This window comes from Xyrauchen texanus, chromosome 3 (assembly GCF_025860055.1).
Source record: "Xyrauchen texanus isolate HMW12.3.18 chromosome 3, RBS_HiC_50CHRs, whole genome shotgun sequence".
In the NCBI taxonomy this organism is placed as follows: Eukaryota; Metazoa; Chordata; class Actinopteri; order Cypriniformes; family Catostomidae; genus Xyrauchen; species Xyrauchen texanus.
This window is the reverse complement of record NC_068278.1, coordinates 46,699,275-46,711,563: the sequence shown is the minus strand read 5'-3', so window position 1 is coordinate 46,711,563 and position 12,289 is coordinate 46,699,275. Positions and strand designations below refer to the sequence as shown.

General features: G+C 37.1%; 1 protein-coding gene across 1 annotated transcript in view; it reads right to left on the bottom strand.

The window, feature by feature from the left end:
- LOC127633466 (teneurin-1-like) overlaps positions 1–12,289 on the bottom strand; it is a 317,015-nt gene that overhangs the window by 42,844 nt on the left and 261,882 nt on the right. Inside the window, exon 23 of the mRNA XM_052112592.1 lies at positions 1,100–1,254. Coding sequence (XP_051968552.1) covers positions 1,100–1,254 — 155 coding nt within the window. The remainder of the gene's footprint in view (positions 1–1,099; positions 1,255–12,289) is intronic.

The window sequence follows — 12,289 nt, the reverse complement described above, 5'->3', positions numbered from 1 at the left end:
GTTAAAGTGCATTTTTGTCAAATAAAGGCAAATAAATTTGGGTGTCGTTAGCATAACAGTGGAAGGACACCATATGTCATACCATTTCTAGGTAACTCTAGGAAAAACTGCTTAACAATAAGTGTGTGTGTGTGTGTGTGTGTGTGTGTGTGTGTGTGTCTGTAATTGCCCATGTGTGTGGCGGAATGTGTATGTGAAGTATGCGCAGAGTGACAACAAAATTATTTGGATACTTAATGGAGAAGTTAAACCAAAAGATTAAAATTCTGTCATTGTTTACTCACCATCATGTTGTTCCAAACCCATATGACTTTCTTTCCTCCATGGAACTCAAAAGGAGAGAATGTGCTATCATTCTGCCAAATATATAATTTTGTGTTCCGTGAAAGTAAAAGAACACATTAAGTAAATGACGACAGAATTTTCATTTTAAAAATGAATGATTAACATTGCATTAACAAAATATCAAACCAGTTCACATTTATTTTAAAGATAGCACAATAACAGTTTTCAAGAGAAAACCTCAACAAAATAGACTTATTTAAAAAATATATAATTATTTGAATACTTTTCAGTTGTCCATTGTTGTTTCGAAATCTTTGTAAATTTGGGAAATAATTTTTTACCTTCACTCAAAATCACACTGGGACCAGTTGGTTAAAAGTAATAGTTAAATGGGTATGAAAATGTTTGTTTTGAGAAAAGGCCTAGCATAATTTGTTTGCAAAAAGCAACAACATTTAATGTTCTCTAATTTAATGACATTCAAATATTAAAGCTCAAGTATGCAATTTTTTCAGTATTAAATACTTTCTCCCATCCAAGCTTAATATGCAGCTAAACATCAGCCATAAATAGGTTAATTTTATTGAAAACTGAAAACACTGTGTCTCTGTAGTGCTATGAAAATTCAGAAAGCTGTTTGGAAACCAGTGTTTATGTTTGCAATTCCGTTTGGTGGCACTATTGGCGCAGAAATTACATACAGTACATAAGCTTTAGGTGTGGATAATTCTAAAAACGTTTTGGTGCCACTGTAAGTGAATTTCTGAGTGTGTGTGTGTGTGTGTGTGTGTGTGTATTTGTATGAGATTTTCACCTGACTAATGTCCATACGAGAGTCACAGCTGATCGGCTGGGAGGAGGTGAGTCCGTTTGACCCAATAACGGTTGTTATCACGCCTTTGTCATCAATCTTACGGATCGTTGAGCCATCAACGAAGTAAATTAACCCGTGCTTGTCCACCGCAATACCTGCAGCACAACAGGACGCATATACTGTCAATTCTGTTTCTCTCTTTAGGATATAATGTGTTTTATTGGCATAACAAATAACATTGGATAAACAGAATTATCAAATTCCAATAACAAATGTAATGGCATATGGTGAGAAACAGCACTACGAAGAAAGAAAATGTATTTATCTGTTTCTCTCACACACTCAAACAGTATTACATTTTGTTCTATTCGTATCATGTTAAATATATGCAGTTCCTCTTATATATATGCAGATTTATTCCAATTTACTTCAGGCATGCATTAAAGACAGTATTTCTTTTCATTGTTCATTTCTCACCATTGTTCAGATTTTCATTAATTTCATTTGTCTTACTCTGTTCAAATGCTTGCAAATCACTTGAGCTACGTAGAGCAACACAGAGGCTTTAGGTTTAAACTGTGTAGTGCACAAACACACAGTATTACAGTTTCATTCAAACAGATGCAACAAGCAACAGGACACAAACAGGAAGAAGAGAAATTGCAGTCACAGAATATATTGTTCTTTATGATAATTGTTTCTTTTAAATATGTCTGTTCCATGCAGACTGTGTGGAGGGAAGCAAATGTGAGGCTCTCAAAAGACAAACACACACAAACACAGATGCACACAAACACATATGTTATGAATGTCTTTTGCTGTGTGTCATTTAATGATATTCTTGCCCTCCAGTGGGATTTCACTCTGAATCAGGGAAGGGCTTATATAACCATCTCTCACAGACACATCATAGATTGTTATAGCAAATTGCACTGTGTGCATATGTGTGTGTGTTTGTTTGTGGCTTTCTTTTCCCTTCTCTAATTTGCATTTTTAATTCCTCTCTCTCTCTCTCTCTCTCTCTCTCTCTCTCTCTCTAATGAGAATCACAGAGATAAACAGACACATTGGTCTGTTATCATTTACTGTGAGGGAGATGGAGTCAAAAATCTTCTATTATGGTCGATGGTTTTTCCATTGACTTCTATTGTTTTATACTGAGCTTATGATACACATTGGTCCCCATAATGTGTGCCCATATACACAAACACTTAAACTCACTCATATACACCCAGAAACATAAATACACACATGAAATTAAAGTCATAGCCTTGCATACACACATTTGATCTAGCATCAAATATTAACCAGGGCTCAGGGCAAAAATTCAATTTAAAGTGACAACATTCACTGATATTTAAAATGGGGGTACAAAAATCCCCCTGTAGTGAATTCATGTTTTGTTTTTTAAATCGATAATCTAACATTTGATAACATTTTAACCTTAAAGTTGGGCACAAAAGTCTGAGACCACATTAAAATTCTGGAATTCAAGATCTAGGATTTTTTTACTTTGGCCATGTTAAATCTGAAGTGTGTTACTTAAGTGGTCTTATTAGTGGTCTCATTAGTGGCCACATTTGGACCTCATAGAATAGTTATAGTTTTAGAATGGGTTTAATGCCTCTGAAGACTGAAGACACTTTATAGTCAGATTTCTGTATTCAAGTGCTGTTAAATGTTTAGCTATAAAGTGGATATTTATGGAAACACTAAACGAGTAGTAAAAATAAGAGATTTGAAAACAAGCTATATCAAAATCTACCATAATGTAAACTGTAGAGAGATGTATAATCTAACATAAGGGCTGTAAATTATTTACCATGTTTTCAAGCATCGCCTTCATTGTGTTATTATATCTTTGCATTATTTACAGCTACTTGAGTATTTAATGATGATATAATCATCAGCTATAATCAGAATGACATTGTATTGATTTAATGTATTTATTCAGTTGAAGTATTTTACATAAATGGACTGTACTCCTTATTCAGTGAGGGAAAGAAAAAATCTTCATAAAGGTAAAAATGTCCTAAAAATATATATATATGTCAGGAGACACATTCACTTTTGCCTCTTAATATAAAAGTTAATTTCAGACACTGATGTAAACAAAAACACTTACTCACACACACTGACAATACTAAAATACTTTCTGCCTCAATAAGCCTGTTTACAAATGCATCTTGTTAAGGGTGCTAATTACAAGGCATATTACCCACTTAACGAGCATAACAAGCTTAATTATTTATGCTGCTGTTGGAATATACCCCCCTCTGCCCTTCAAAGGGTCCTGAAAACTAACACTGAGAGACCCCAGGTCCAAAAACTAGTTTTTTTTACTCATCTGCTAAAAATGCCAAATGCTAGTTAGAATTGAGAAGGATCAGACGCGCTATAATCCTTACACACACACACACGCATATTAAAATTCAAAGGCAGACTACATTAATTTAGACCTCAGAAGCACTTCTCCTCTTTCTGACCCTGCTGGAAAGGAGCATATCTATCCCTACCTCTTCTCCGTATCTCCATTTGTCTTAAACTCTTGGCTGGCATAAGACCAGACAGAGAGTGCCCTATCATGCAGGGAGCTGTGAATTAATGTCCCTTTTTTTCTCCACAACTCTCTCCACGCTGAATCCAAAATGTTCTGAATCATGGAGCTGGCTAGCTCAAATTCTGGTCTCAACTATCTATACAGCTGAGACCAACTGTACTGCATACGCACACACATTTTGAGCTTTTACTAATGAAAAGGGGGTAATAATTTCCATGACAATTTAATGTGAATAGACTAGAGGTGTATGGAGATTTGTGGGTGTACCAAGCTGATGTCATAATAAGCTTTTTATTTAAATACATTTAATATTTAATATATAGTAAACAAAAACACTCGAACAAGAAGAGCTATAAAATGAATATAGATAGGATAGCTCAGATTATTTGGTCTTATATCTCACTTCAGATTGTAACATAAGCACCATGTTGAAATCTATTCTGAAATTCCTGGGGCGGGGGAGACCCCTACCGTCCACCAAAAACGTGGCGGGGCGTTCCATCCACCAGGGGCCGGAGGTCTGCCTCCGATCCGTCTGGGGAGGCGCGGCTGTCGTCCATTAGAGGGTGGAGGAGTGGCCGAGGACCAAGCTATGGCATATCGGAGAACCGGCGCAGTAAGTGTTTTTTTTCTCTCTCTCTCTCTCTCTCTCTCTCCTCCACTGCCACTCAGTGTTGGCCTTTCCCTCTGATTTTAAAATGCTTTTGTTAATTTGGCACGATCGCCGTTACGGCGTGTAGGTGCCACACTTTTTATTTTGTTTCCCTTCCCTTGTCCCCTCCCTCATCCAAGTAGACAGGGATGACCTGCCAGCAGACGGTGCGGAAGGCACGCCCCTCCCCATGGAAAGGTACGTCATGCCGGGGGCTCCCCGGCCTGAGAGAGTACCCAGTGTGGTTTTTGAAAGTGCTTTAGAAATAAAATTGAGTTGAGTTGAGTTGAGAGAACGAGGGAGGAATGTGACAGGGCAGAGGGCGGGGCCGGGTCATGATTCCGCACTCCCGGCCCCTAATCAGGCTAATCAAGCCTCAGAGAGGGATTAAGGCCAACTGGAAGCTGCAGTGTGAGAGAGAGATTTACGGACAGCTGTCAGACACCTTTGTGTGTTTATCTTTTTGTTTTATATTAAATATGATTTATATTGTCAAGCTGGTTCTCATCTCCTCCTTTCCGTTAATCCCTTTACAGCTCCCCACTGTACTGTCATTTTATTTGTGTAAACTACTAAAGAGAACTCATTTGTGATTTTTCTTCTCTACGATATGGAAAGCAACATATTGTCAAAGAGTGTTGTTGACTGCGTGTGTGTTCCTTTAATGCATGTACTGATTTGCATCTGATTCCAAATGCAGATTCTCGTTAAATTTCTTTAATGTGAGCTGTTGACAAGTACACCATAGTTCTGCTATTAGTCATCTAAGGGACAATTTTTTTATCTCAATATAAACATGAACTACTCTAATAAGGTCAATAACATGCAGGATAACAAAAAATTGAATTTTCCAAACAGTTCTCAGAACCCTGTGAGGTTAGGGGTCTGGAAAACCAGAGTTTAAATAAACTGTGAATATGACACCATCAGGTGATATTTGGACATAGCTTGAGCTTTAAGCTGCACATTCAGAGAGTTATAATACCAGATATTTAACAGCCCAACAATGCTCAAAATATATTTTTGAACTTATTATTTACAAACACTTAAACAGGGGGGTCAGGAATTGCCTGGTTAGCATGACCTGTTAGCCCATGCTACACCATATAAAGGCCATTCAAAAATAGTAGTGTATTGTCACTAAATAATTTCCCCCCCCAAGCAACATATAAATAACAAGCATTTAATAATGTTACAGCAGAGGTGGGAGCAAGTCACAAGCAAGTCTCAAGTCTTAACCATCAAGTCTTAAGTCAAGTCTCAAGTGCAGTGCAGACAAATCAAGCATGTCAATTCAAGTCAGTGACTCACCTCAAGCAAGTCAAGTCGAGTCCTGATGAGTTTCAAGTCAAGTCGAGTCAAGCCACAGAACTAAAATAAATAGTTTAATTTTTGAAATAAATATGTATTTTTACTCTGAAATTATGAACATATATATACATATCTTTACCTAATTTTTTGATATAAATTGTAAAACAGTAATGTGTTATACTATATATATATTAGTAAATTGCGTTGATGAACATGCACAGTATTTTTATCGTGGGCACTTAAAAATACTGTGAATACTTCTAGATACCTTATTATCTGAATTGTTTAGATTTTTAGAATTAACCGGTTAAAATATATAACACATACATGCACGCTGTGTAAAAATGCGGTCAGATTTTCACATTGATCTAACCAAAACGACAGACGGTCTGAATGAAAATACAAATTCACTCTCTGACAGTAGGTATCGCTTATGCAGCAGAAATATAGCTGATACCCTGGTAACGCCTGTACAAAAAGCAGCCCTGCATTTATAAACAATACTTTATTAGTCATAATACCAGGTGTCTGGAACCTGTGGCTCTTTGTTAAAAATCAAGTAGCTCGCCAGTGTCTCACCATTCACCAACACATGAACGTTTAAAACTTTCTAGAGAAAATTTTCCAACAGAAAGTGTGGGTGCGATTGCAAAGCTTGGAGTCAATGACAGTTTTGGTTTCCTTTCTTCCGAATTTGTCATATAGCTACTCCTAATGAACAAGGTTTGAAATGAACACCCGCCAAATGTGGATTTTGCTGGTGTACCAACCACTGTGGAAGGCGACCTGTAAGACTTACCAGAGTGATATATTACAAGAAATTAGACACAAAGATAACGTGTTTGATGAAATGTGATTATATTTTGAAGAACAGACGAAAGAAAAACCGCCGATGCCTGTCTAATTTGATATGTGTGTGTAGTGAGCTCTGCTGTTCACGAGTGCAATGAAAGTGCTTCTACAAGACACGCACATTCATAGAGTTCTGGGCCTCGTTTCCCAATAACTATTGATCTTAGCTGTTAAGAGTATTTTCTACAAGCGATTTTATGAACGTTTGTTATTTTTTATGTGCACCCAGGTTGTGATATAGCACCCACAAAATGCGATGAGACTCAATCCTGTTCACAAGCTCCTCCTCCAAATGTATTTCATGTGTGAGTATTTTTGCTCATCTACCTGCAACAGGTGGGTCATCTGTAAGACGTCTCGGAGTGACACATGACAAGAAATGTTGTTAGTTCAAAAAGCTCGATGAAACACACTTAATTATATTTTTAAGAACAGACAAAAGAAAAGCTGTCAATGTTTGTGTCTGATTAGCTGTTAATTCAGAGGCGTGCAACGAGACACGCGGATGTGAAGAGTTATCACTCCCTTTTCTCTGTTTCATTCAACTGAAAACTGTTTGGAAGAATAAAGTTGTCTATGAGAATGCTGCACATGATCTCCGATCATCTCATAAGGTAGTGTGAGTTTCGCTTTATTTCCACAGAGCAGTTTGCTCATACACATTGTGAAGGCAACTCTGCCGGTTCTGTAATAAATACAGGTATCTTTGAATTAAAAAAACAAAGATGAAAATGATTAAATCATAAAGTAAAACAAGACACGTTCACCTTGAACCTAAAAATGAGTTATATTTTCTTTTCTTTAGGCAGCATTAACAGTATTAACAAATGCAATACAAACACATTCGATAAGAACACACATTTGGCAGCATTTTTTGGGAACTCAAGGCTTATTTATTATGCTGATTATTATAATTATCTTTACAGTTATTACTTTACAGTCTTTAGTTTTTAATTTGTATGCTATTAGAAATGGTTCACCTGGTGTCATGGCGGATGCTTGCGTGATGGCAAACGGGTTCATTGGAGAAGGTAAATGTTTGTATTCAGGGAGGTGGTTATATATAAGATTCTTTAATCACTTTGTTATTTGAATGGCTTTTTTGCATCATTTAAAGTGCAATTTGAAATTACAAATATCTTTTGTTTACATTTTTCGTGTTTCAATAAATTAACTACATTTTGAAAGCAAAATCAATCAGGCAAAAATATTCACCATATAATCAGATATCACAATATTTTAAATGTGATTATCATTAAAGAAATTTACATACCACCCAGTGCAAAAGCGAAGTCAAATTTTTCATAAACAATTGTAAAATCAAGTAATTTTATGGAGATCCGCACAAACACGCGTACTCAATTCAAGTCAAGTGGTTTTTATTGTCGTTCAACCATATACAGTTAGTACAGTACACAGTGAAACGAGACAACGTTCCTCCAGGACCGTGGTGCTACATAAAACAACATAGGACAAACACAGAACCACATGAGACTACACAGACTAAATAACATTTCTACATAAAGTGCACGTGCAAACGTGTGCAAAAAAGTACGGGACAGTACAATAAATTACTAAAAGGAAGAGGACAATAGGCACACTATGAGTACACATTTGTAATCTGAGTAGTGCAAAAAGATGACAGTTTCTGAAAAGGCCAAATGTAAACATAACATACTATGAAATAGTGTTCTAAGGACATAGGAGTAATTAAGGTAGCAGCCAGGTATAATTGACAACGAATTAAAGTGCAACTCTGGACATGTGTAAAAGTTGGATGGTGTACAGGTGTGTGTGTGTCAGTCCAGTCTCTGAGTATTGAGGAGTCTGATGGCTTGGGGGATGAAGCTGTTACACAGTCTGGCCATGAGGGCCCGCATACTACGGTACCTCTTGCCAGATGGCAGGAGGGTGAAGAGTTTGTTTGAGGGGTGTGTGGGGTCATCCAGAATGCTGGTTGCTTTGCAGATTCAGCGTTTTGTGTAAATATCTTTGATGGAGGGAAGAGAGACCCCGATGATCTTCTCAGCTGTTCTCACTATCCTCTGCAGGGCTTTGCGGTCCAAAACGGTGCAAGTCCCAAACCAGGCAGTGATGCAGCTGCTCAGGATGCTCTCAATAGTCCCTCTATAGAATGTAGTGAGGATGGGGGGTGGGCGATATGCTTTTCTCAGCCTTCAAAGAAAGTAGAGATGCTGCTGGGCTTTCTTGGTAATAGAGCTGGTGTTGAGGGACCAGGTGAGATTCTCCGCTAGGTGAAAACCAAGGAATTTGGTGCTCTTGACGATCGCCACAGAGGAGCTGTCGATGTTCAGCAGAGAGTGGTCACTCTGTGCTCTCCAGAAGTCAACAACCATCTCTTTTGTCATCACCTCAATTCCATATTGCAACATGTTACCTATTAATGTTTGCATATTTGTTTATTTTTGAGTAGTCTATTGGCAATATAAAAATGTTATTTTATTGAAAAACATTGTTTTTAAAAATAGTAAATGATTCATTTGTGGTATGGCTCTTTCAAAAAATGCATCAACCAACATTTTTTAAATTGGCTCCTAATTTAAAAAAAGGTTCCCGACCTCTGCATTATACGGAGGTAAGATGAAAAGAAAATGCAATCGAAACTTTTCTTCAGACAGTCAGTTCCCTTCAGAGCTACATTTAAATAAAATAGTCATAAAGGTATTGCATTCAAGGGCTTTAGTTAAAGTCTTCAGAAGTTATAATCACTATGAGAGCACTTGGATTTCATCTACTACTTGTCACGTTTTAAATAAAGTGTTGTGACTGAAAATCTGCCTGTTATGCTTTTATATTGCCAACAAATTGTTATGGTATATTGTTGACTGTTGAGAAGGTTTAGAAAAGGCATAAACACATTTAGAGGGTAATGTCGGGTCATTTCAAACTTGTCGCGCTACAAAACATGAGATTAATCATGAATACATTTGAACAGTAATTTTACATAATAATATTTCTGGATAATGAAATTATAACAAAATGATTTACTTGCCTTTTTTTAAATATATGATGAAATTCGAGGTTGTGGTGGTGGTATCGGATATTTTTGAGTTGCATATTTTCATACTTTTTTATTCACATGGTCCAATTCAAAATCTTTATATCCAAAGGAGATTATTTCGGGAACTGGACAATCATCTGTCATTATGGCACGTTGTGAGCACAGCGTTAGCTGCACAAATGCAGATCAGTGGTGCTGGCGGGCTTACATTTTTGCATATTATTTAATTGATGTTGCAATGTTTTTTAAACACATTTCATTACTGTTTATAATAAGTCATTGAAAATAATAATAATAAAAAACATTCAAGTCATTGTCGGGTCATGCAGTTCAAGTCAAGTCAAGTCTCGAGTCAAGTCATGTAACTGGAGTCCCCCACCTCTTTGTTACAGTTAGGGCTGCCCCCTAATAGTTGACCAAATATTAGTCGACGAGAAGAGTCTTGGTTGACCAAGTTTTGATAGGTCGGTTGGTCGAAGAACAAAAAAAAATCAACAGGAAACCGCTGAAACCACTGGTTGAACGCTAGGTGGTACAATGGGGTAATTTTCGTTAAGTAGGGTTAGGGTTAATCCTACACAATAATGAAAGACACCTTGATTTCAAACTTTGAACTTAATTTCTTTTTATTTTAACAAAATATTCTAATGAAACTGGAAAAAAGTGCAATTAAAATGTGTGTTGTTAAACTTTTGAAAGATGGCTTTACAACAGTTGTGAAAGACAACATCTCTCTGGCAAAGAACCTACTTCATCCATGCATTCTCTACCAGTTGCGTAGTTCGTTGTCCGGGAAAACACATCATCTTTGTGAATAAATTCCTTCCTTTACAACCCGGAAACCCCTGGGCTAAGGGATTGGTGAATATTCTTGCTTCAGTGATTTTACATTGAAAATTGTATTAATTTATTTAAAAAATGAAAAACTTTAATCAAATACATGTCTAAATTCAAATCGCACTCAAAACAAAATAAAAAATCTATTAAAATAATAAAGAGATAAAATATATACTGTATATACACTCACCTAAAGGATTATTAGGAACACCTGTTCAATTTCTCATTAATGCAATTATCTAATCAACCAATCACATGGCAGTTGCTTCAATGCATTTAGGGGTGTGGTCCTGGTCAAGACAATCTCCTGAACTCCAAACTGAATGTCAGAATGGGAAAGAAAGGTGATTTAAGCAATTTTGAGCGTGGCATGGTTGTTGGTGCCAGACGGGCCGGTCTGAGTATTTCACAATCTGCTCAGTTACTGGGATTTTCACGCACAACCATTTCTAGGGTTTACAAAGAATGGTGTGAAAAGGGAAAAACATCCAGTATGCGGCAGTCCTGTGGGCTGAAAATGCCTTGTTGATGCTAGAGGTCAGAGGAGAATGGGCCGACTGATTCAAGCTGATAGAAGAGCAACTTTGCCTGAAATAACCACTCGTTACAACCGAGGTATGCAGCAAAGCATTTGTGAAGCCACAGCACGCACAACCTTGAGGCGGATGGGCTACAACAGCAGAAGACCCCACCGGGTACCACTCATCTCCACTACAAATAGGAAAAAGAGGCTACAATTTGCAAGAGCTCACCAAAATTGGACAGTTGAAGACTGGAAAAATGTTGCCTGGTCTGATGAGTCTCGATTTCTGTTGAGACATTCAGATGGTAGAGTCAGAATTTGGCGTAAACAGAATGAGAACATGGATCCATCAATGCCTTGTTACCACTGTGCAGGCTGCTGGTGGTGGTGTAATGGTGTGGGGGATGTTTTCTTGGCACACTTTAGGCCCCTTAGTGCCAACTGGGCATCGTTTAAATGCCACGGCCTAGCTGAGCATTGTTTCTGACCAGGTCCATCCATTTATGGCCACCATGTACCCATCCTCTGATGGCTACTTCCAGCAGCATAATGCACCATGTCACAAAGCTTGAATCATTTCAAATTGGTTTCTTGAACATGACAATAAGTTCACTGTACTAAAATGGCCCCCACAGTCACCAGATCTCAACCCAGTAGAGCATCTTTGGGATGTGGTGGAACGGGAGCTTCGTGCCATGGATGTGCATCCCACAAATCTCCATCAACTGCAAGATGCTATCCGATCAATGTGGGCCAACATTTCTAAAGAATGCTTTCAGCACCTTGTTGAATCAATGCCACGTAGAATTAAGGCAGTTCTGAAGGCGAAAGGGGGTCAAACACAGTATTAGTATGGTGTTCCTAATAATCCTTTAGGTGAGTGTATATATATATATATATATATATATATATATATATATATATATATATATATATATATATAAAGCAACCTTCCATTTACCATCAGGCAAGTATCCATCTAAACATGCAGACGGAGATTTACACAAATGAAGACATAAAAACAATTAGAAATGTAAAAATAATAATTATAATGACAATAATAATTACTGAAAAATAAATCACGGTTCGAGGTGAACGTGTTTTTGTATTATTTTATGTTTCAATCACAGATGTGTAGGCTGCAGAGTGGTGGTCACAATTAACTGCTCTGTGGAAATAAAGCGAACTGAACTCAAATCAGCTCCTGAGCTGAGATGTCTAAGGTCATATGCAGCACTCATAGACGACACTATTCTTGCAAAAAAATAAAATAAATTCAGAAGATAAACAAAGAGTGAGAACATTTTACATGCGCGTGTTCCACGAGACTGCACACCTCCGTATCAGCGTGTTATATATGCGCATAGATGGCTTATATAATAATATAATAATATAATATATAATATAATATAATAATGTTTTCTTCAAGTGTG